Source organism: Ananas comosus, linkage group 4 (genome assembly GCF_001540865.1).
Source record: "Ananas comosus cultivar F153 linkage group 4, ASM154086v1, whole genome shotgun sequence".
Lineage (NCBI taxonomy): Eukaryota > Viridiplantae > Streptophyta > Magnoliopsida > Poales > Bromeliaceae > Ananas > Ananas comosus.
In genome coordinates, this window is record NC_033624.1 from 3,582,695 (window position 1) to 3,608,727 (window position 26,033).

At 34.6% G+C, this 26,033-nt stretch overlaps 3 protein-coding genes across 6 annotated transcripts; all 3 read right to left on the bottom strand.

The window, feature by feature from the left end:
• Window positions 3,910-8,932, bottom strand: LOC109709535 (double-stranded RNA-binding protein 1-like). Of its 2 annotated transcripts, none has more exons than XM_020231818.1 (6): window positions 8,571-8,932; window positions 6,343-6,569; window positions 5,722-5,941; window positions 5,422-5,541; window positions 4,605-4,994; window positions 3,910-4,041 (listed from the first exon to the last, which is right to left on the bottom strand). In XM_020231818.1, the coding sequence occupies exons 1-6, from the start codon at window positions 8,815-8,817 to the stop codon at window positions 4,037-4,039; spliced, it is 1,209 nt and encodes a 402-aa protein (XP_020087407.1). In that variant the 5' UTR covers window positions 8,818-8,932; the 3' UTR covers window positions 3,910-4,036. The 2 variants fall into 2 exon arrangements, with proteins under 2 accessions (XP_020087407.1, XP_020087406.1); XM_020231817.1 differs by lacking the exon at window positions 3,910-4,041 and adding an exon at window positions 4,138-4,447 and having other exon boundaries at window positions 8,571-8,931.
• Window positions 10,197-13,834, bottom strand: LOC109708420 (double-stranded RNA-binding protein 1-like). The gene is made up of 6 exons (XM_020230152.1): window positions 13,474-13,834; window positions 12,377-12,624; window positions 11,853-12,072; window positions 11,550-11,669; window positions 10,640-11,044; window positions 10,197-10,498 (listed from the first exon to the last, which is right to left on the bottom strand). The coding sequence occupies exons 1-6, from the start codon at window positions 13,718-13,720 to the stop codon at window positions 10,482-10,484; spliced, it is 1,257 nt and encodes a 418-aa protein (XP_020085741.1). The 5' UTR covers window positions 13,721-13,834; the 3' UTR covers window positions 10,197-10,481.
• LOC109708853 (5-methyltetrahydropteroyltriglutamate--homocysteine methyltransferase 2-like) lies at window positions 15,658-25,811 on the bottom strand. 3 transcript variants are annotated; one of them, XM_020230726.1, is made up of 14 exons: window positions 25,330-25,811; window positions 23,815-24,168; window positions 23,332-23,419; window positions 22,257-22,384; window positions 21,593-21,784; window positions 20,845-21,047; window positions 20,383-20,546; window positions 19,991-20,071; window positions 19,068-19,234; window positions 18,626-18,731; window positions 18,087-18,337; window positions 17,495-17,567; window positions 17,054-17,182; window positions 15,658-16,462 (listed from the first exon to the last, which is right to left on the bottom strand). In XM_020230726.1, the coding sequence occupies exons 1-14, from the start codon at window positions 25,422-25,424 to the stop codon at window positions 16,094-16,096; spliced, it is 2,400 nt and encodes a 799-aa protein (XP_020086315.1). In that variant the 5' UTR covers window positions 25,425-25,811; the 3' UTR covers window positions 15,658-16,093. The 3 variants fall into 3 exon arrangements, with proteins under 3 accessions (XP_020086315.1, XP_020086317.1, XP_020086316.1); XM_020230728.1 differs by lacking the exon at window positions 25,330-25,811 and adding an exon at window positions 24,530-25,318; XM_020230727.1 differs by lacking the exon at window positions 25,330-25,811 and adding an exon at window positions 24,526-25,318.

Genomic DNA, 26,033 nt, shown 5'->3' on the forward strand with positions numbered 1-26,033 from the left:
TAAAAGAAAACCCTAATTTATATTTATTTATAAAAATTATGATATTTTAATAAATATATAACATACCATTACATATATATATTAAATACTTATACTTTATTAATATAATAACTTTAATATATTTAATTCATAAATATAAATTATAATAATAATATATATAGCCTAATAATTAACATAAATTATAAATAAATAATATATAGAATACATAATAATAATAATAATAATAATAATATATACTTTTTCCTTTCAACCATCCAACCAAACAATTATAACTGAAAACTAATTTTATTTTCCTACAAACCAAAAACTAAAAACCGTAAAACAAATTTTCCACGAAAAACTTTTTTTTCCACGGAAAATTGTTTTTCCCAGTTTTACAAACTTTTTTTTCCACGGAAAATTATTTTTTCCAGTTTTACGTAGAACCAAAACAATGAGAGAGAGAGAGAGAGAGAGAGAGATGGCTCAACGATTAATAGACCGGGATCTCCAAAATTCAAATTTTATAAAATTTTAAAAATTCAAATACAAAAAGTTTCATTACCACCTCTGTAGCCTGTCGCTGCTTGAGAATCATAACTCCTGAGCTTCAAATGGAAGCTCCTAATTTTAGCCCAATACATTTGGTATAGCTAGAGCTTCTGAAGTAGGTTTTAGCTTCAGAATCGGATCTGAATCTAAAATAAAAATAAAGCTTCAAAGTTCGAATTCAAAATCAGACTTTAAGAAGTAGATTTTAACCACTTTCTTTTTTGGACCTCAAAAATTAAAAAATTGATTCTAAAAATTAGAATAATTTTTTTTAAAAAAAAAATTGCCAAACACTCCATTAAACCAAAAATTACATTTGGACTCAAAATTATTTTTCAAAAGCTAGATCAAACAAGCACAAAAACTTATTACTAGTCAGATTTTAAATCTTCATACCAAATATATTATTATCACATAACTTACCCAACATCCAAAAATGCCAAATAGTTTTGCTATGAATTTATAAGCTATTGAAAAAAAGGGGATCAAACAGATAACTTGGGCCACCACGTTGCTTTCTTACTTTTTAAACACTAATCCTATATCTATACTTACTTACTTTTATATATATATACTTACTTATATACTTATATATATACTTATACTTATACTCTACTACATTAAAGGAGAGTTAGGTTACCTCAAAGTGGTTAGGAGGTGACACGTGTCCTCCTCCAGCTCTCCTCTCTCTTTTAAAAATTTGCATGCACCCGGTCTACACAAATATAACATACACCAAATTTATTTTTTTAATTTAAAATTAAAATATAATTTAATGGATATATTTACACTATATAATAAATTTTTGTACAAAATATTATAGGGTTTAAGTTCCAACAATATGGGCTTATCAATATAGTGTTTAACATATAAATATACACCCGGTGCATGAAATAATTTCTTCCCAACCCACTTCTCATTTATTAAAAAGTTTGCCTACACCCGGTCTATAAATATTACATACACTAACCTTAATTTTTAATGATTAATATTATTAAATTAAAATATAATTTTATAAATGCGATCTATACTATATAAAATGTCCCTATATAAAAAATTATCAGAGTTATATTTTTATATCAAATATTTCAAAATAAAGTGTGTAAAATTTACTTATACACCTGGTGCACCAAATAGTATCATTTGTTTTTAATGTAGATAAAGATATATAGATAGCCCCTCAACTATAATTTTTTTGAATTGAGTATATAATACGAAATTTTAAATTTTTATACTTTCAAATTTTAAAGTTATAAATATCAAAATTTATATTTTATATTTTAAATTCTAAATTTCAATTTTAACTCATAATATTTATTTCTAAATTATAAACTTCAAATTTTAAAATTTTAAATCTCTAAATTCTATAAAATTAATTAATTAATTTACTATATTTAAGGAGGGTTTTGGGAAACCAAAGGGTGACACGTGTCCTCCCAAACCCTCCTTTACTCGCACTTTTCCTCTATATATATAATAAAAATATATATAATATGAAATTTTTAAATTTTGATACCTTCAAATTTTAAAATTTCAAATTTTATATTTTATATTTTTAATTCTAAATTCTAATTTTAACTCATAATATTTATTTCCAAATTTTAAACTTCAAATTTTAAAATTTTAAAATTTTAAAATTTTAAATCTCTAAACTCTATGAAATTAATTACTTAATTTTATTCATAATTAATTAAATATATTATATTTAATTAATTTTATTAATAATATGTGTAATAAATTGCATAACAAAATCAAACCTAATAGATGCAATTTAAATCACGTAAAATATCGTTATATAAAAAAATACAAAATTTAAATTTCAGGACTAAAATTTTAAAAATATAGTGTATATGTGTATATATATAATTAAGTTTATTAAACAAGTTCTTCTACAATTTTATTTTTTTCTATTTATTAATTTTTTTAAAATTTTTTTGATAGATTTATCTCAAATCCTTTTCATATAAATTTTTATAAAATAAATTGTTGTATAAATTTCTTTTCCGCATATACCAATTTTAATGACTTTTGTTTAAATAGATTTAACTATTAAATTATTTTTATCTAACTTTTATTTAATTAATAATTAGACTTATAAAATAATATAAAAATATTAAAAAAATAAAATTTATTATAAAATATTTTTATATGCGCGATGATAATAAAATTTGTTATAAAATATTTTTATATCCGCAGCAACACGCTGGTATTTCACTAGTAATTTAATATAGGGGGGGAAAAAGATTTTCTTTTATTGTCGTAATTATTTGCCTTGTTAACTTACTCCAACCAAATGCTNAATAATATATATATATATAGCCTAATAATTAACATAAATTATAAATAAATAATATATAGAATACATAATAATAATAATAATAATAATAATATATACTTTTTTCTTTCAACCATCCAACCAAACAATTATAACTGAAAACTAATTTTATTTTCCTACAAACCAAAGACTAAAAACCGTAAAATAAATTTTCCACAAAAAACTTTTTTTTCCGCGGAAAATTGTTTTTCCCAGTTTTACAAACTTTTTTTTCCACGGAAAAGTATTTTTTCCAGTTTTACGTAGAACCAAAACAATGAGAGAGAGAGAGAGAGATGGCTCAACGATTAATAGACCCGGGATCTCCAAAATTCAAATTTTATAAAATTTTAAAAATTCAAATACAAAAGGTTTCATTACCACCTCTGTAGCCTCTCGCTGCTTGAGAATCATAACTCCTGAGCTTCAAATGGAAGCTCCTAATTTTAGCCCAATACATTTGGTATAGCTAGAGCTTCTGAAGTAGGTTTGAGCTTCAGAATCGAATCTGAATATAAAATAAAAATAAAAATAAAACTTCAAAGTTCAAATTTAAAATCAGAATCAAAATTTTAAAAAATAGATTTTAACCACTTTCTTTTTTGGACCTCAAAAATTTAAAAATTGATTCTAAAAATTAGAATAAAATTTTAAAAAAATATTGTCAAACACTCTATTGAACCGAAAATCACGTTTGGGCCCAAAATTATTTTCCAAACTAGACCAAACAACCACAAAAGCTTATTACTAGTCAGATTGTAGATCCTCATACCAAATATATTATTATCACATAACTTACTCAACATCCAAAAATGCCAAATAGTTATGGTATGACTTTATAAGTTGTTTAAAAAAAAGGGGATCAAACAGATAACTTGGCCCCCCTCATTGCTTTCTTACTTTTTAAACACTAATCCTATTTAATTTAATATAGGGGGGAAAAAGATTTTCTTTTATTGTCGTAATTATTTGCCTTGTTAACTTACTCCAACCAAATGCTACTTTTTTTTTTTTTTTTTTTTTTTTTTTTTTTTTTTTTTGCTGCTAATCAAATAGCTTGAATGTAAGGATCACAAGCAATTCATCATTCCTTTATAAACTATTTTATATAAATATTTTATTTTACAAAATAGGGAAACTACAACAATACCAACAGAGGCCTTCACATTGTGCTTACAACCAAATTCCACATCACTCTGCAAACATCCAGAAGTAAAGATGGTTAATTGACTGAGACAAATCACAAGAAAACAATACTTGAAAACCAAGGTGCATCATCATCAGAGAAAACATAAAGAAAAGCAAGCCATTAACCATTTGGTTTACTATACTACTTGCAAATTAAAAGATGTTATGTTCATAAAGATTGAAAGTTCATAACAGATGGATCATTGCCCATATCTGACTATTTTGTTCATGCAATAGCATTTTGTTTATATACTTTAGTTAATACACGTTCAACACTCATCAAATTAATCACTTAAATTTCATACATATCAAACGAAAAACAAGAAAACACGAGATTGTTACTATCAGGTTTTGGGGAAAGTGAGTTTGATTTCCGTAATCCCCTTTGAAATGCTGATTATATGAGAACATCGCCTGCACTCATGAAATAAATCAATGAAAATGTCAAAATGACAAAATAATGCAGAATCTAGTTCAATTTAATCAACGGATGGCAAGATATTTACACACTACGAAAATGCACTTTGAAGGGTTACAATCCAGAATTTGGATATTATAGGCACATATTTACCTTGACGGAAATTGAGACTAACAGCTACCCACATATCATCGCTGAATGGAAGCAAGGTTGCGCCTTGGGGCAAAACCAAGTCAGGTTTGCGGGGGAACACTCGCACTCTGTTACACATCAGGGAGTCGTAGCTCCTTCCCTTGGAATACTCGATACTCACAGTCGTGATAGGGTCATCGGAGAGATCGGACGATGTGGAAGATAACGAGTCCAAATCTTGAGGCAAGTTATGTTCTTCAGTATTTTCGTTCTTCACCGTAGTCTCAGCACCTCGCATCGTAGGAGGTGCTGCAGTGTAATCTTCTAAGGCATTTGCAAGCAAAATGGGAGGTTTGGGTTTCTGATCTAACTGGGAGTCGATAGAATCAAGAGAGTTTGATGTGTGATTCTCTGCAGAAATAATGATATACATAATTTTATTAATATCTATAAATATCACGAAAAAGTTTTGTCCTCATTATTGAATCTCCCACATCAAAATAACTGCCCACCATAAGTTAATCACACACGCAATTCCATATTGCAAAGAATGTAGCAGAAGCAAATGCATGTACAAGGCAAACAGAAATGACACCCATACAACTATTGATCTCTGTAACACTTTTTTGACGGAGTATTTTGTAACCTTGTAGAGCAAACTGTCTGCACAATTTTTGCACACTTAAATGAACCATTATGAGTTATTAGCTTTATAAATATATGCAATGCTCATGTGAAAGAACAGTTACATATCCAAAAAAAATTAAGCTGCTATAGGACGATATAGATGTATATTTACATCTTCTAAAGCCAAAATAACAAGAACTGAGAATTTCACCTGCTACAGCTTCATTCTCGTCAGAGCTAATTAATGCAGCAGTGGAAGGATGGGCAGAATCAAATTCCTTTTGCATACATGAATTTGTTAAAGGATCAGAAACAAGTCGATTTTGTTTACCTGCAAGGGCACTGACACAGATTATATTTATATCTATTCAATTTTAAGATTTGAATCGAACGCCATTAAAGTAATAGATGCAGCCATACATCTTTAATCTTTCTATGCCACAGTTGATAAAAAAGGCTAAAATGCGGGATAGACTTACTACATATATCACCATGAATATACTGTACTTACGCTCTCTAAGCTTATACCATGCGACCTTCGCGGCATTCATCTCAGCCTGCTTCTTCGTCTTGGCAACATCTCCTTCAAAACTCTCGCTTTCGACTTCAACAGTTGATCGAAAAGTAGGCATATGGCATGCACCATCTCTCTCAGTTTGATATGAGGGCAAAGATATGCCTTCTCTCTGAGTCAGCTCTTGTAAAAGGTTCTTATAAAGAGCAGATTCAGCCTGCATAATACAAGAGGCTTATTAATATTTTAATGGAAATCTTAGAAACCCACTACTTTTTTTTTTGTTTTTCCTTATTGTAATTTAATCCAGTAATACTAACTTGTGCCAAAACAAACTAATTTGTTTCCAAACACATAGATTTGATTTGGTACAAAAACCACACCAACAATGTGCTGTTATGGTGAGCTTTTTATATTCTTTCGCACCAAACAGATCTTTGTGGAACGTTACAATACAGAAAAGAGTCAGTGAGTTTCTTCTTTCCTTTAGCACCAAATTAAATGTAGGTGGGCATGGGTCCAATAGAAATTATGAAGGAATGGTGGATTTGTGTGAATTTTAAGTTCATTAGATATAGAACAGTAAGGGAATAAGAGCACAAAGGGGAGGAACTTAACTGAAAAAGTTTCCTGCTGATTTTCTTCTTGCGGCAAAGCCATCAAAGCAACTTCTGCGGCAGCACTTTCGGCTTCCTCTATTGTGCTAAAATATTTTGGACTTTCAAAAGTTTGCCCATCTACTGTAACAGTAGCCATAAAAAAGTTTGTAGAGTTATATATTGGTAGTTCCTTATTTCTCTTTTGCACATATATTTGCAACTGGCTTTTGAAAGATATTTGATTCTCTGCAAGGAAAATTTTAAATCGTCAGCAACTTTAAAATAAGAAGAATGAAATATTGAAAATATTTATGAGAACACATGTTAGTAGCATGGACTAGGGAGGGTATAATGCGGCAATAACTAGCAAACATAAGGTAGAAGTTTCTTTTCTAATACTACGTGCAAAAGACATTGCAGATATCAGTATAAACAATTCATTTTTTCCATTATCAAATTAGAATACAAATACTTATAGTTTAAGTAGAGCTTGGAGATTCTATGTGTAAACGGAGTCAAAGCCTTTGCAGCATTCATCACCCCTAGCTAGAATTCATAGTATATTTGCTCAATAAAATTAAAAGGACGGCATACATGAACAAATTTTCTGTGCTGTCTATAAGTAAAATGTGATGCATAGATGCTACAAAAGAGAAAAGAGTGAAACTTCCAAAAAAAGGTATAAAAGCATTAGCAACTTGAATTCCAATAAACCATAGTGACAATAACTGGTAATACTAGATATCTGCACTAATTCATGAAATTACGATTGCAGAATGCAGAACGTTTTCCATCGGCATGCTTGTTTGTTTTTTGCCAAAAAAAGAAACTATTAAAGTATCACATCGTAAATGATTCAGATAATTCATCAAAATTCTTTAATGTAAAAGAATTATCAATAATACCTAACTTTTTACTTTAAATGATAATAAAAAAGGGGAAAACTTCAATTAGCTTCCCTGTGGTTTGGCAGATTTTTAATCTACCATCCTACAGTTTGAAAAGCCTCAATTTGCTTAAAATGTGGTAAACTCTAACTGCACCATGGGATCGTTTTTTTTCTTTTTTTTTTTTTTATTATTTCTAAATCCCGCTTGTTGATTGTATCAAAATTCGCCAATATACAAGGGAGATAATCCGCGATAAAAGTTTTTGGCACTCCACTCGAAATGAAAAAAAAAAGTAAACTCCATTCTTCGAGGCGTGAGACCCTCTCTTCATTCTTTTTCTAAAAACCCCTCCTCTCCATCTATCTTCTTCCTCTCTCTCCAAGCAGAAAATGGTGACGAAGCCTCCGGAGAAGATGACAACGGCGACGTCAGCAGCAAGGGAAGGCACTTTTCCCCTTCTTCCTCTTTCAGGCACATGCAGCCATCCTCCTACTATCACTCAAAAAACAACCCACATGAATGCAAGGTGAATCCAATGGTTGCCCATGATCTTTGGGTTTCCGCTGGCGATTTTGGAGGATTTGATGGCAGCAGTTGCATGACCCTTCATCTCCCACAGAAGGTGCCTCCTTGACAACCACCACACAAATTATATATTCTTATAAATTCTGTTGGTTCCCTGATTTCAGACAGTCTAAATCATAGAAAAGGGTCTCAACAAAGTTTTCGCACTGTCTATCCAGTCCTTTCAGCCAAAAAAGAAAAGAAACACAGGATGCCAAAATGGCACCTTTCAATTTTCAAACGAGAGTGGCAAAGCGAGGCTAAACCATGTGCACAAAGTGAAGCCCTAATTCCTACACGAAACCTAAGAATTCCATTAATGTAAATCTAATTCCGATAAAATTTGTGATCACCACGTTTTTCACAATTGAAATCCCAATCCCTCAAGCAAATCTGACAAAATTGGTGGTCGCCGCGTTTTTCCCAATCAAAAGCCCAATTCCTTGAAAGAACCCTCATTACATGCAATGCAAAAAAGTTAAAAGTTCAAGCGACCCATAAAAGATTAAGGAAATGAACAAAAAAGATTCCATAAGTTCGACCCAAGCCTTTAAAAGAGAAAAATAGCAAACAAAGAAAATCATAATCAAATCTTTACTCGTAATTCCATTAAAGTAAACCCTAATCCACCATAAAAAAGGGCGGATTTTGCCCACAATAGAAAATAATCTCCACATTATCAAACCACTCACCAAAAAAAAAAAGAAAACCAATCTTTAACCGAATTGCGATCGATCCACATCAAGATATTCCAAATTGAGCGCAAATTACTAGTTAGGGTTTACTCACTCACCAGGGGTCTGGGGAGAGGGCGGGATCGTATCGGCGGCGGAGGTGAGGTGGTCGAGAGCGGCCATGGCGGCCTTGTTCTGGGCCTCTTTGGAGGAGCCGGAGGGGTCAGGGGCGTCGAAGGTGGCGCCGGCGACGGCCACGGTGGCGCAGAAGCGCGGCGCGTGGTCGGGGCCCTCGCGGTTCACCGTGTACTCCGGCGGCTCCCACCGACGACTGCGGCACAGCTCGTGGAGCCGCATCTTGTGCATTCCTCTTCTAGGGTTTCGTCGGAGGAGAGAGAGAGAGAGAGAGAGAGAGAGAGAGAGAGAGGAAAAGAGGGAGAAAGGGTTAATAAGGTTTCGAAAAAGAGAGGAGAGGAGAAGTGTGTGAGAGGGTTTTCACTTTACAGAGGCAGCGATCGCGAGAGGCACTACTAATAATCCAATCAAAAGCGTGCCAAAGACCAAAAAAAAAAAAGTTAAGATTCTGTGACCTACGATTTTAATTCCAGTTAATTACTTTATAATTTAATTTTTATTTCATCAAAAAAAATATTGCCGTTAGATAGAATAACGAAACAATTTTTTTTTAATCACGAAATAGTACTTTGTTTAACGATGAAATTTTACAGTAAAAAAAAATATGTTAAACCTCGGAATAATTAAATATAACATTTTGGATAACAAGATTGCAAATAAAAATAAAAATGCACTAATCCACACTGGTGAATTGAATTTTGCCTTAAAAGAGAAAATAAAAAACTTCAAATACCATCCCAGTGGCTTCACACTTTCTGTGATTTAAAATATATCAATTTAGTGTCCTGTAATTTTATTTTTACTTTTTTATTATCAATTTTATTAATTTTTTTTGTTAAATCAATAACAAAAGTAAAACTAAAAGTTACTAAAGTAAATATTTGATAAATCTAGATAAAATATCTAAAATTTTTTGTATATAATTTAACAAAACATTAATACAAAAGCTGATGAAAAAATAAGAATAAAACCACAGAACACTAACTTGATACACTTTTAAGCCACCGAGTGCTAAAATGAGAAAGTGCAAAACCACAGGAGTGGTATTAAAAATTTACCTTAAAAAGAAAAAAAAAAGAGAACTTGGTGCATAGACCTGGTCCACTAAGACAGCCAAAAAAAAATTTCTAATGCAAGCACAATATACTATCCTAATAACAAATCAAGAAAACTAATGCCTTTTAAATAGTAAAAATTAAACTTCCTCCTATTAATACTACCAACAAACTAATTCTGACATTCAAACAAAGCCAAATTGTTGTCCTGGGAGCGCAGAGTCTGTTCAAAGAAGTCATTGACAACTTACTTAGAAAAGCTTTCAGAAGCAAAAGATACCAAATGTTTATAGGATATAAGAATTACAAGCAATCTTCTATTCCTTTCTATTTAAGAAAGGAAAAGACAACAATACCAACCGAGGCCTGCGAGTAATACTATGCTTACGAACAAATCATACATAACTCCGCAAACATCCAGAACATAAACATAGTAAAGAGATATAACAAGAAAACAATAATAAGAAAAAACAAAATACACAATCAACAGAGACAACATGACGAAAAGAGCCCAATTTTATCTACTTTATCCATAACAGTAACTAAGGAAGCGAATTTCTCTGAGAAGCAAGCCATAAACGTTAGGTTAACTACACTATTTAGTATTTACTTACAATAAACAGATATTATTATGTTCATAAAGATACAGAGTTCATAACATGATGATCGGTGTCCGTATCTGACTATTTTGTTTATATACTTTAGTTATGGCACATTCTACATTCAGCAAATTAATCACTTACTTTCATACATATCAAACGAAAAACAAGACGACACGAGTGTTACAACAGGTTTTGGGGAGAGTTAGTTTGATTTCCATAATCCCCTTTGAAATGCTGATTATATGAGAACATCGCCTGCACTCAGAAATAAATTAACAAAAATATCAAAATGGCGGCAATAATGAAATGTGTTAAAGTTTCAATGAAATCAAACAATAGCGAGATATTTTCGTACTATGGAAACACACTTTTAAGGGTTACAGGCACATATTTTACCTTCACATAAATCGAGGCTAACGGCTACCCACATGTCATCGCTGAATGGGAGCAAGGTCGCGCCTTGGGGCAAAACCAGGTTCGGTTTGCGGGGATACACTCGCACTCTTTTACCCAACAAGGAGTCGTTGCTCCCCCCCTTGGAACACTCCCCCTGGGAACACCCGATACTCATAGTCGTGGTAGGGCGATCAGAGAGATCGGATGACGGGGAAGATAACAAGCCCAAATCTCGAGGCAAGTTATAATCTTTGGGGTGTTCATTCTTCACTACAGTCTCAGTGCCTCGCTTGGTAAGAGGCGCTGAAGTGTAATTTTCCAAGGCATTTGCGAGTGAAATGAGAGTTATGGGTTTCTGATCTGATTGGGAGTTGATGGAATCGAGAGAGCTTGAAGTGTGATTCACTGCAAAGATAACAAAATATATAATTTTATTAATATCTACAAATGTCATGAAAAATTCTCTGAAAATTCTTCCCATTTGTCCTCATTATTGAATCTCCTGCAGAAAAGTAACTACTTCACTGTCCGTTATTGACACAAACACTCCCATATGGCACAGAATGTAGCACAAGTAAATGCATGTGAAAGGCTAAAACAAAGACAACTACTGATCTCTGTAACACTATAACCTTTTTGACGGTGTATTTTGTTACTTCAGAAGAAACCATCTGCACAATTTTTGCACACTTAAATAAACCATCATGAGTTATTAGTTTAATAAATGTATGCAATGCTAATGAAAAACAACAGATGCATATCTAAAAGCTTAAGTTGCTATAGAATGATTCTTGTAACCGATGTTTAAAAGCATAAATATATACAAAACTTGCATGCATTTGTCTACATTTTGATATAAATATATACTTGTATCTTCTAAAGCCAAAATAACAAGAACTGAGGATTTCACCTGCTGCAGCTTCATTCTTGTCACAGCTAATTAATGGAGCACTGGAAGGATGAGCAGAATCAAATTCCTTTTGCATGCATGAACTGGTTGAAGGATCAGAAACAAGTCGATTTTGTTTACCTGCAAGGGCAACGACATGAATAAGCTTTGATTCGAAAGCCATTAAAGTGGTAGATACAGAAACACATCTCCAATCTTTCTATGTCATTTACAATTTAGTTGATAGAAAGGCTGAAATGCAGGATAGACTTCTACATATGTCGCGATTTTCGCTTTGCTAACATGAATATACATTATACTCACGCTCTCTAAGCTTATACCAAGCAACCTTCGCAGCATTCATCTCCGCCTGCTTCTTCGTCTTAGCAACATCTCCTTCAAAACTCTCGCCTTCTACTTCAACAGTTGATCGAAAAGTAGCCATATGGCATGCACCATCTCTCAAAGTTTGGTATGAGGGCAAAGATATGCCTTGTTTCTGAGTCAGCTCTTGTAAAAGGTTCTTATAAAGAGCTGATTCAGCCTGCATAATACAAAAAATAGGCTTATTAATATAAACCCTCTATTTTATTTCTTATAGCAATTTAATCCACTTATTCTAACGTGCCAAAAACAAACTAATTTGTTTCCGATTGCATAGCATTTGATTTGGTACAAAAAACACACCAACAATGTGCTTTTATGGTAAGCTTTTTATATTCTTTCACGCCAAACTGATCTTTGCAGGACATGTTGCAGTGGGAAAAAGAATCAGTGGGTTTTCTTATTTTTCTTTGGCACCAAATTAGAAGTAGGTGGGTCAAATAGAAATTACGGAAGTAACTTACTGAAAAATTTTCCTGCTGATCTTCTTCTCGCGGCAAGGACATCAAAGCAACTTCCGCGGCAGCACTTTCGGCTTCCTTTATTGTGTTAAAATGTTTTGGACTTTCGAAAGTACGCCCGTCTACCGTAACAGTAGCCTTAAACAAAGGAGCATGAAGTGGACCCTCCCGTGCAGAGCTATATATTGGTAGTTCCTTATTTCTCTTTTGCGTATAAATTTGCAGCTGGCTTTTGAAAGATATTTGATTCTCTGCAGGGAAAAATTTAAATCATGAGCGAATTTAAAATACGAATAACGATAAAATTGAAAATACTTTGAGCACAAATGTCAATAGCATGGAGTGGGGGAAATATAATGCAGCAATAATTAGCAAACATAAAGGAGAAGCTTCTTTGCTAATACTACAAGTAGAAGACAACAGGGGTATCGGTAAAAACAGATCATATTTTTTTCCATCATCAAATTAGACTAATATACGAAAGCCTAAGATTTCGATTAATTTAAACCTACATTCGACAAAATTGGTGATCACAACGTGTTTTTTACAATCAAATGTCCCAATTCCTCAACTAAATCCGACAAATTGGTGATTGCAATGCGACGCTTTTCCAAATCAAAAGCTCAATATATAGCCAATTTTTGGCCAACCAACATAATTAATTTCCCTTAAAACTCCTCATAACATGCAGTACGAAAAAGTTAAATCTAAAGTGACACACAAAAATTAAGGAAATCAACAAAACGGAATCCATAATTCCAATAAATTTAAGTCAACCCAAACCTTTTAAAAAAAAGAGAGAGAAAAATCGCAACAATTTCACAACAAAAAACAATCTTTACTCATAATTCCATTAAATTAAATCCTAATCCAACCAAAGAAAGGGCAAATTTTGACCGAAATAGAAAATAATCACCACATTATCAAAACCCAGAGGCCAAAAACCCAATCGTTAACCGAATTCCGGTCGATCCAAAAACCCAATCTTTAACCGAATTCCGGTCGATCCAAAAACCCAATCTTTAACCGAATTCCGGTCGATCCACGTCAAGATACTCCGAAATAATCGCAAATTACTATGTTAGGGTTTAGTCACTCACCAGGGGTGGAGGGAGAGGGCGGGGTCGCTTCGGGGGCGGAGGCGAGGTGGTCGAGTGCGGCCATGGCGGCCTTGTTCTGGGCCTCCTTGGAGGAGCCGGAGGGGTCGGGGGCGTCGAACGCGGCGCCAGCGACGGCGACGGTGGCCCGGTAGCGCGGCGCGTGGTCGGGGCCCTCGCGGCTCACCGTGTACTCCGGCGGCGCCCACCGCCTCCGGTGGCACAGCTCCTGCAGCCGCGTCTTCTGCATTCCCTTTCTAGGGTTTTCGACGAGGGGAGTAGAGGGAGGGAGAGAGAGAGAGAGAGAGAGAGAGAGAGAGGAGGGAGAGGGTTAGGGTTTCGTGGCGAAGAGAGAGAGAGAGAGAGAGAGAGAGAGAGAGAGAGAGAGGCGTACGGGGGGAGAGAGATGCTTGAGAGGGTTTATTATAGAGGAGAGCGATTGAACGATGCACTACAAACGAAGAGGGTGCTAATGACATTTAAAAAAATAAAAAAAAAAACCTTTGAGGAACTGGTGCGTGGTCCTGGTCCACCACGTCAGCAAAAAATAAAAATAAAAACCCCTTTTCCAATCCTATCAATCTTTATTATCAAGATTTATGATTGAAGAGAAAAAAAAGATAAAATAAAGTAATTTTGCCTTCTTTTGTTTGGACAAAGAAAAATAAAAAAAAGAGATACTTAAGAGAAAGAAAATAAGTTATTATAGAAAATTATTCTCCCTATTTTTCTCAATTTTAAAAAAAATTTTAATTTTTCCTCGTAACTCTTTTTTAACCATCCTCTTTTACTCTTCTTTGCACAAAAAGAGTGTTAAGTGGAGAAATGTGAACTTCAATATGGAAACAATTTATGTGGATTATTAGTTTTTGAAACTCTATTATTTAGACATTTAGTGATAATAATCATCATAAGATATTCCATTATGAAAGAACTTGAAGGATCACATTTTATTTAAATAAAAAATTAATTTGCAAGTATGGATAATGTAATATCCCCCACCACTTCCTATAATTTTTTTTAGAGAGAAAAAAAAATCGGTTCTATACTTTGTTTATTTTTTAAAATAAATTAAAATAAAAATATAAAATAATTAAATTTTGAACTTAGAATCTTAAATATCAGCTATCTTAGCCAATTGCCTTAGATATAATCGGTACTTTCTATAATTATTTATAAGTGTGTTTATCTGAAAAAAAAATTTTAGCGGATTCTTATATTTCAAAACTAGTAGTTACGAAATACCAAATAAGGTCTAACTCGACTCTCACTTCCAAATGACATGATCTAAAAAGCAATAGAAGGTGAATTGGATGATTCCAAGAAACAGCTCAGCAAAATGCTTCATTAGTTTCATGTGAATACATTTCAAACGGACATCAGTAAATAATGTAATTGATTATTACACTTTTTGTTGGATATTACATTATCCATACTTGCAAATTAATTTTTTAATACACCAACCCAAACGGTCCCCCGTTTGGGTTGGTGTATTTAATATCACAATATTACTACAACTGTAAAAAAAAAAAAAAAGAAAAAGAAAAAGAAAAAAGATCGATTTGTTATTGCTGTAGTTAAATACTATAGATAAATTTACTGGCAGTGTAGGCCATTTCGAATCAATTATTCAGCCTACCTAATCTTTCAATTTGTATAATCAATGATATTTTGACTTTAAAATTTAAATTAATTACTTATTTTAATGAATTTATAGTTGTAAGAATTATATAAAATATGCTAATTAAATCTGTAAATATAAACGATGCATTTAAATTTTGAAATCAAAATATCATTAATTAATTCAAATCAAATAATTTAAAAGATTGAATAGTAAAATTAAAATTTTAAAGGATTAGATAGTCGATAATATAGTTAAACCTATAAATAAAGGCCCAACTGATACATTTCGACTAGTAACGAAATTAGACGCAGTAAGTAATGCATGAATTAAGAGAAATTAATTGTACTGTAAAGATAATTATACCAACCTAAATATCTCTTAAACAAAAAGAACAGAAAAAAATAAAATAAAATTCTCCTCTTCTGGAGTAATCTCGCTGAAAACAACAGAATCTGTTGACGCACTGTAAACAACCAAACAAAATATTTACAATTACAGGACCCTCAACTGTGAACTACGAAACATAAATGCAAATACAACAACATGCATATTTACTTAGGAGGTTATCAACCAATTCCAATTCTCTTAACTTTATTTCAATGATTCTAAATGAGAAATGCTACTCTTACATTCAAAAATGGATCTCACACTCCTGGCTAGTATGAAAATATTAGCCCTTGGCTAAATAGGTTTACAATTTACACCAACTTTTTGAATGTTCAGATAGCATTGCTCAAGTCTAATTTTAGGCCGGCATTGTCTGAATACAACTGCACTGGCCAATTCAGACCGGATCAAATTGGAGGAAAAGAAAAAAAAAAGAAAAAAAGAAAAAAAAAAAGAAAAAGAAGAAAGGTTAAGAGATTACAGCTCTCCAACCTTACTTGCTTTTTCTTGAGACTCAATTTTTTGCTCATTTAACCTTATTACAAACAAATATAAAAATCTCTCTTCTTGTTGCTAAGAAAGAAAAGAACCCCTGAAGTAGGCAAAATTGCTCTACTCGGCACTTGCTAGCTGAGTTCTCAGTAACTTGGCTGCGGCGACCATGTTAGTTAGAGCTGGCTTAACCTCGGCATACTTCCGAGTCTTGAGCCCGCAGTCGGGATTGACCCATAAAATCTTTGCCTCAAGCACTGCTAGCATTTTGTTGATTCGATCCGTAATCTCTTCTGTTGAGGGGATTCTCGGTGAGTGGATGTCGTAGACACCGGGGCCGATTCCGGCACCGTACTTAACCCCCTCGCGGAAGACCGTGAGGAGCTTCTCGTTGGAGCGGGAGTTCTCGATGGAGATGACGTCGGCGTCCATGTCGATGATGGAGTGGATGATGTCGTTGAAGTTGGAGTAGCACATGTGGGTGTGGATCTATAAGAAATGTAGATAGCTGTGAGCGGTCAAGGTATCGAAAATGCTCAACCTCCTATAACTGCTGATGCGGCGGAATAGCATCGGCTCATTTGGCTAACTACCATCAGCCTCATGAGTTGCAAAGTATGGATGTAGGAAGTTGTATTAAGTGTTAGTGGGCACAGCATTACTCAGAGAGATATTAAATAAAGGATAAAGCCTAAAATACACGAAACACCTATAGATATCATAATATTCACTTCCATGTCCTGAAATTGTAGAACATATTATTTGTTACCCACTTAATTTAAAAATTCCGTCAGTCTGCCTCCTTCCAAGTGTTCCTTGGCAATATAGGTCAATGGGGTAAATTGTGGGTTTTAAAATTTCATGAGGCGCAATGCGATCGATCACAAAATATAGGGGGGTCCATCCATTTTAACCGAGGATAAATCGCATCAAGGCCTAAATCTATTGTAAAGAGAAATCCATGCAATTGCCACAGAGTTCTCATGTAAGTGACTATGCAATTCATCTCTTTATGCATCACACATGCTAAGCGACTTCGCAGATATGAGGAAGTACAGATTAAGAAAAGGAGTTACGAACCTGAGTAGTGTCTTTGACACTGCAGTTAGTGATCCTGAAAGAGTGGACAGCCCAATCCAAGTAGACAGACTGCTCTGACTTTCGAAGAGGCAATCCCTCTCTCAGGGCCGCTTCATCGATTTGGATGACCTGTGAACCAACGAAAAAGCAAAATTACATATCTAGAAAATAAAATAAATTGGAAACACATGACTCTTTATTACTTGAATGTGATGTTAATTGGAGAGGTTTTCTCACATTGTAGAATCTCAGTGAGTGCCCTCGTTTTCAATCCTAATATAATAAAACCTAACGGCCCGCATCTTATGTTTTTGTATCTTAACAATACTAGTGACCTCATATGTAACTTGCAACATCAAGATGTGACTGAATACACTTCAGGGACTTGCCAGGACGGATTGAAAGAATGAAGAAACTTGTAAGTACAGGTGAGAGATTGACCTGTACACCAGCAGCCTCCAGATCTTCAACCTCTTTCTTAATTGCAAGAGCAATCTGATAGCATGTCTCAGACCTGACAAAGAAAGTATGCATATTCACTTCTACTGTACCAAAAAGCTTCGCATTTGTAGGATAGCCAAGGGATAGCTCAAGTTATTTCCCTTTTTCTGCAAATGCCACAAGGGTAATGGTACTATTAGAACAGGAACTGCATTTATCACAACAGGTGCCTTATACCTGATCAAGTTTACTAATGCAAACACTAACTACTTTCAATTCACCTGCTCTCAAAATAACTAATTCAGTACCTTTTTGAGAGTAGTTAACTTTGGTCGAACTGGGATATTATAGAATAACTTAGAAAGGACTATTCTAGCCTATTCCTGGAATAATGTTGTCCCCGAATTTATCCCTACCAAATGGCAATCACAAAAGTTATCCCTCTGATGTCAAACCAAACATAAAATAGACTTCTTCACAGTAATTGCAGGATAGCGACATAACCCGAGGAATAAATAAAAGTTGTCCCACCGAAATTTTATCCCTGAACCAAATGGCACCTTAGGAGTTAAGGCACTCAAGTTGGGCTCACCTGGGTTGGTCATTCCTAACAAATGACCAGTTGAGGATCGTCACGGGGCCAGTCAACATCCCCTTCATAGGCCGAGAAGTCATGTTCTGTGCCATTGAAGACCAGAAAACAGTCATGGCCTTAGGACGGCTCACGTCACCATAGATAATAGGTGGCTTGACGCACCGAGATCCATAAGATTGCACCCATCCGTTGACTGTGAAGGCGAAGCCTGATAATTGCTCCCCAAAATACTCGACCATGTCGTTTCTCTGTGAAATATGAAGTTTGTGTGAGAGGGAATATAAACTATGACAAATCTCAATGTCTTATGGACCCATATAGCCCAAAAGCACGAGATGCTGCAGACATGCCATTTAAGTAGAGTTCTTCATGCAGGTTTCTAAAGCTTATTTCAGCTTCCACAACAGCAAAAGAATAAGATATCCCCTCCGCACCAACCCAAACAAAATACCTGGAGGCAGGCTTCTAAAGAAGGGAAGCTGTTGTGATCATCAAGAAGCCAAGCCAAAAAAGAAAGAGAGTTTAAAAATGCTCACCTCAGGCTCTCCATGAACTAAGACATCAATGTCAAGTTCTTCTTGGAGCTTAACAACTTCGTTGATTTCCTCTTTGATGGCTTTGACATATTCTTCTTCCGTAATTCTGCCACATAGCATAATGCATAAATAAAAATAAAACAAATGAACTGATAGTTACAAATGTACCCCTCCAAAACAATCTATCTACATATGGGTCCTGCAAAATCTGAATCTTCATATATGTCCATAAAATCCTATACTTCATACTTATGCAACCTTGTGTTTAGCTGCTCCTCTGGAGAAAATTCTTTCCTATTTCAGACCAAACTCACTTTATTAACTGGATGACTTCCAACCTTCCATCAAGGATACTTTTTTGTGAACAATTAAACTTGCAAGGGCATAAAAGAAATTTTAGACATGGGTAAAATAAAATGAGATCAAAAGTACTTCAGCCCACTTGTTTGCCTTGTACTCTCGCCGCACTCTCCTTAGTTCCATAGTCTGGGGGAACGAACCAAGAGTAGTGGTAGGAAGAATTGGCAGTTTGAGCTTCTTTTGTTGTGCATCTAATCTTGCACTAACATTTGTAGCTCGGGAGTGGTTGGAGTCCTTCAAAGCAGAAGCCTAAAAACAGACAACAAAACAGCTGAGTTGGCATTTTCTAACCACCAGGTGTGTCCAACCTGCTTCTCAATTTAGCCCCTGGTCTTCTAATTGTTTAAAATTGAGACAAACTGGGGTAAGTTATAGAACAATTTCACCCAATCCTCCAAACTTAAATTTATTGCAATTGATGCATTGAAATTCTTTTCTTTTCTTTTTCCACTCAGGCCCTTCAGCCAAACTCCATAGTGAAGAGATGATATGACAGCTGATTCAACTAACATGCCACTGGCATAGAACCACCACATTTCAGTTCTTGGATATGATTTGGCAGTTGAATTAGTGACCCAGCCAATGGCACATGATGCTACGGCAACTAAATCAGCTGCCAGCATTATCTTTGTGTTAAGAAAATTAAACAGAGGTTGACGCAGTAACCTAATTGAAATAGAAATTAAGGTTCAATGCAACACTTGCAAAAAGGTTAAGGCTCAACGACTGACTGCAGCTTATCCATAAGTTAGCAACCACTGATGTAATTTACGTATTGCATCTACTACTCTTTTAATCCCCCTTGCAATTCTATCCTTTTAAATTCCTCAAACCCAAAGTATGATCGAGTAGTTAAACTGAAATAAGAAGATTGCAACAAAGTGCTACATTTGGGGAACCAATTGTAACAATTGTATGCTGAGAGACCAAACTGAAAGTGCATTAGAAGGTTGAGGACAGGTGACGCAATTTACCCAACAATGAATTAAGAGAATAGTTACTAACGGCTTTTTGGACTTCGTCATTGGTCACTCTAGGAGATGACTTTCTTGAAGCATGAGCAGCAGCATTTGCTGAGAAGAAGGCCTGCAGATAGTTAGCTGTGAGAGAGTAAAGGCATGCAGAAAGTTTGTTCAAGTAAATCTGATCAAAGAAACCTTAATGACTTCTTTCTAATGAAAAAATTCCTTGCACGGCTTATGGCTACAGCTTGTAGTAGGACTTCATGTTGGAAATTCTGCTTTTGGGGCCAGAGGCCCGTTACGTCTTTCCCACAGCCAGAAACTCCAAACCATTTGTTTGCCAACCATCTGGCTTCTTCTTCTCAAGTATAGAAGCTATTTAAAAGCCCAGTTCACTAAAGATGAACACCATATTTTGTATACACGATGTCTAACCTCATCCTTGTCACCAGCCAATGCCTTTGCAAGCTCGTTAACCTCAACCACCTTTTGTGCAGCAAAGGCCAGCCACGACTTAATCTCACTGTCCAATTTTGTCTCATTTACCAGATCGACTGCAGTGTGCATGAGCGAGCAGGAAGTCGAGACCACAAGCTTGTCTTAAAAACATACAATGCATATTATTAGCTAAAACCGAGAAGAACTCGTCAAAGGCTAAATACAGAAAACACTCCTCAAGAATTGTGATTGTACTTTATCCCTCATAAAAATCAAAATCTTTAATCTACAGATCACCCGTAAAGTTTCAGCACTTCAAAACTTCCAAAGGGCTTTAAGGTGCAGAATCTTCCAACAGATTGCGGGGTTACTTAGGAGTACAAAGTACAAATCATGATATTTTTAGGGGAACTTTTTTGCACTTGAGCGCTTCTAGAAATGGAACAGCAGTAGAAGAACCTTTGCCAACAACAGCCTCAAGAGCTTGAAGAGTGTTGATAGAGGCAGCTAGATCATTGGCCCAAATGTTTCTCCCATCTACAACTCCTGCGAAAAGGTACTTTCCAGAAGGGAAGCCCATACTTTTGATCACATCAAGTGTATTGGTTCCACGAACAAGGTCGAAACCATAACCGGAAATGCCATTTAAGGAAGTTATGGTCCTGAAATCAGAAAATACTTTTTGAGTGACCAGTGAAAACATCTTGTGAAATATATAATGAGTGTGCATCTTTCCCTGCAACTATTAGTTAATCATACATATCCCTCAAAATATTAAATATTGCATAAATATCCCTCCAATCTGATGGGCATCAGTTGGCCATAACTTTTGATTGTTTTCATTTAAATGATTGTCATGCCCTCTTAAATATATCTTCATAAAGTATTTTAAGGGGAGTTTGAGTCGGGAAAACGAGCTTAGAGTTTAACGTTCGGATAGAACAGCACGGTGAGATACAATTAAGAGAATTTCAGACAAAAAAAAAAGTCCAAATATTTTAGAGGGACATATTTGGAAAGGTAAAACAGTCATTTAGGTACGTAAAAGTAAGCCAGTCACATGGGAAGGATACACGTGTAATATACTGAAATTTGCGGGGAATCACAATTACAGATGTATAGTGGTTTCCATGGTAATATATGCAATTCTCCAATTGAATAACAGCAACACATTAACATATATTAAACTAGATGAAAGCAGTCTTACTTGTATGCTTCAGCAGGAACATCAGCAAAGTATGTCTCCATAAGCACATTCAAACCAGAGAACGATGATTTAAGTTCTGAGTATGACTTTGAAAAAGCTGCTAATTGGTGAGAATCCAGATCCAGTACAAGGATGGGCTCATCGAATTGAATCCATGAAGCTCCTGCTGCCTTCAACTCCGCGATTACCTCCCTAAGAATGTTTTAATACTGTGAGTAACAAAATAAAAAAGGGTAACCACAAACTTAGATTTAGAAATTTGATCTCAATTTCGATTTGTCCTCATACTTTCCATTATAACAATTACTTCAAGAACTTTGTTCTGCATAATAGTCAAGTCCTGTTAACCTACTGTTTGAAAAAGATGTCATCATCAAAGTAAACAACATTTTATACTTCGAAGTTAAAACTGTTGACATCGCTTTTTTTCAAAACTCAGACAAATTGAAACCAAGGTCAAACTTTGTGGACTAACTGTTAAAATTACAACTTTGAGGACCAAATTGCAAAAGAAACCATACTCTTAAGGACTAGATTTTTATAGTTAATTCATTGAGGACAAAATTAAAATTCTGGTAAAATTTGGTGACTAAATTTATTATTACCACAAAATAGAAAAACAGGGAAAAGCGAACAACAAGTAGATTGCAGGTGGGATTCTTACTTGTATATAGGGAGAATGTTTCCGAGCAGTGAAAGAAGAGGAAAGGATTTCTCCACACCTTTGGCAGGTTTTGAGAGCAAAAGATAAGTCACGGGTCCAATAAACACAGGAACAGTATCAATTCCAAGCTGCAGAAGATGGACAAAACTAAACACTGCAGCAAAGATTTTGCTAAAAACACCTAAGTCTAGAACGAATGTTTAGTCAAGCCATAATATTGTATTCTTTCACGTCAAAAAAGATCCATAGTTTAAAATTTGAATAGTCATGTAAGATAATAGATGAATTAGTGAGGTTTTGCAATTATATAATAAACTCAATAAGACTTCAAGTTCAACGGAATCAAAAGAGAGCACTTTCCACAAGAATGGATGTTCTATTACATTTGAACTTGACTGACCTCGCTAACTTTATGAGGCTAAGAACATAATTTTACTCCACTCTTTTACCTTCAAGAGACTCCCGATTACGAATTGGAAGGATAATCGTGCAATTAGAACAATGGCAGCTCCGGTTCAACAATTAACACTTACAATTCAATAATTGGCTGAAAACAAAGATTTAAGTGCTCATCGACACCGATTGTACCCACCCTGCTATACCGTGTAGACAAAATATTGACACAATACGACCATCGTGCTGATGGCACGGCTCAAGTCCCTCTTTTCTTTGAAATTAGTAGTAATCTCAATAAAGTCCAAAAGATCTAATAAAGATATATAATAAGTAATTTGAATATATTGATGCCAAAAAAAAATATTCATGCCATTATGTGTCAGCACACAATTTTTATTTTTTTTTCTTTGGTGACACGCACCGTGTTGTACCGCGTGAGCAAATTTTCTGCACAATTCCAGGCCACGACACTTAAATCCTTGGCTGAAAATGATTACAGCTCCTAGGTTAAATATTACATTTGAAAATTATGAGAAGCCAAGGATGAAAATATCATTAAATACTAACAAGAAAAAGAAGAGAAAAGAAGGCCCAACTTGCTCATATAACTAAGCATATATATATATTTATCACAAGCACTTAAATACAATAGAAAAACAAAGAGAAGGTAGGGCCATACCGCCTTCGCTTCCTTATACTCGGAGACAGCCTTGTGAGAAGAATAGGAGAACTTTGTGTTGGGACCCAATTCAGGAACAATGAAATGGCTACGTAACAAGAGCAAGTTAATAGGACTAATGACCAAACAGAACAAATTAACTCAAAGAAATATTTGCATATGTAGCCCTGCCAAATCATCTATTTACACATATGCTCCTGCTCAGAATTTTCATGTCTGCCCTTGAAAAATTAATTCCTCACATATATATCCTTCTGCTTAGGAAAATTCCCCCAAGAGAAAAAGAAAAAAAAAAAGAAAGAGGAATGAATTTGGATGACTTGCCAACTTAAGGAAACTTCAATAGAAAACTATTTCCAAATAAATATTCAGATTTTACAAGGGTGTCTGTGCTAATAGATGATTTCAGATACATGTCGAAGTTTCATTCAAATGCTAGTGTGAATTACAATTTACAAATACAAAGAAGGTCAGATGGCTTACTAGTTAGTATCGAACCACTTAGTCATCTCCATGGCAGGAACTGAGGCATTCCCTCTGACCATAGAGAAATAAGTGTCAAACTCGATCTCCCCACCAGGAAACAAATACCGTTCCGGGACTGCACCTAGCATCGCTGTGGTATCGAGCACTTGATCGTAATACGAAAAGGTATTACTAGGGATGTATTTGATCCCGGCACTGGCCATTTGTTTCCAAATTGAACATCTAAGATCCGCAGCAACGTGCTGCAGATCTTCAGCACTGCTCTTCCCATCCCAGAAGGATTCTAGTGCAAACTTAAGCTCTCTTTTCGGTCCAATGCGGGGGTATCCAACAATGTGTGATGCCATCTTTCTATGCAGATGAAAAGTAAGGCCCAAATTACATTAATTACAAAATCGATTTATACGAGATAGGTTAATGAAACATATATTCCTCTATTAGTATAAACAAGCACGGCCAAGAAATTTCCCCAGAAAAGCAAGTTTATGTCTTTATGGTTTATTGGTAAATTTCCATATTTTGATAACATCAATTTTTAGTCCTTTGATTACTAAAGTATAGCAGGGTATGTAAGATTCATGTCAAATATTACTTCTCACAAGCAATAAAAAATTAAAATAATGGGTGCATATTATCCATCTTTAAGGCATCATCATTTAAAAAAAAAAAAGTACAAGGAATGCTTTTTGAGATAGGATCCTTATATACCGACTTTTATGTAGCGAATAGGATGTAATCCAGCCGATTATCCATATCAACTTTTCGATTATCATCTCCCATTTGAGAACATGTATGTGCAAGCCAATTGATCAAAATTAAAATAATAATAATAATAATAAGGCACAAAACTTATCTGAGCTAGGGACCATTTTAAATCGGCTACCTAATTTTTCAAAATTTTGATCTTCCTACCTAACCTTTCACTTTATTTGATTTGTGTCGATCAATAGTACATTGACTTCAAAATTGAAGCTAATTACTTATTTTAATGAATTTATAGTTGGGAGAATTGCATGAAATATACGGACTAAACATGTAAAATAAACGACACATTCAAATTTTAAAATCGAAATACCATTGACCGACCCAAATCAAATAAATTGAAAAAGGGGATTGAGCAGCCGAATCAAAATAGTCCTTAGTTCAAAGGACAAAGAGCTACCGCATGAAAAGGAAAACACCAGGTCTACCTCTTATCATTCAAAAAAAAAAAAAAAAAACATGATGGATTAATCTCAAGCACAATTTGAAGTAGAATTGTGGATGGAAATTAGAACGGGGACAAATAGAAACAAGAAATTGCTCCAGAAACGTGCGATGGGCGAAAGATCTCAAGCTCCGAAGCAGAAAATAAGCACACAAACCTCCAAAAAATCCCGAAAAAGAAAATGTGAAAAAAGAAAAGTAACTATACATCGGTTCGAACAAAGAAGTGAGCTTCAGAACAAGATGGAAATGGAGAGGAGGGGAGAGTACATACTAGGGTTTCGGGGAGAGAGAGGGAGAGATTACCTTTGAGGGAGATGGGCGCAGCTGCAGCGAAGGAGAAGGGAGAGAGAGGAGGAGGAGAGTGTGGAGCGAGGCGCGAACGAGAGAAGCAGCGGCATTAGGTTTTTATTTATTTATACGCACTACTGTTCCGACAAGTACTTCGGGAGAGAGCACTTCTTCTAATAAGGCGACGCTCGAATCGAGGGAGCAGGAACAACAGTAATAGCATCTGAGTTCGTTTTGGTGCATAGGTGACATGGTGGACCTGGTCTAGGCGATTGTTTCCCGCACCGGGCACCACTTAACTAATAACGTCCGAACTTTCTGGTAAGTTGCCCATCCTACTCAGGGATGTCAATAATACAGATACTGAAATTTTATCCAATTGGAATGCGAACTGTGTTAATTTATCTCATGCTAGATAAATATAATAATTTTTTTGGATATGAATATTAAAAATAAAAATTCGTCGGATTTGAATTTGAATATAAATTTTAATGGAAAAATTTCAAAAAACCCCCATGTGGTTTCGTAGTTTCTCACTTTGCCCCTCTGTGGTTTAAAATATATCAAATTGCTCCCATATGGTTTCGTTTTTATCTGTTCAATAGCTTTTTCGTTAATATTTCATTAAATTATATACAAAAAACTTCAAATACACATCTAGATTTATCAAATATTCACTTTAGTACCTTTTAAATTAACGTTATCATTGATTTAAGAAA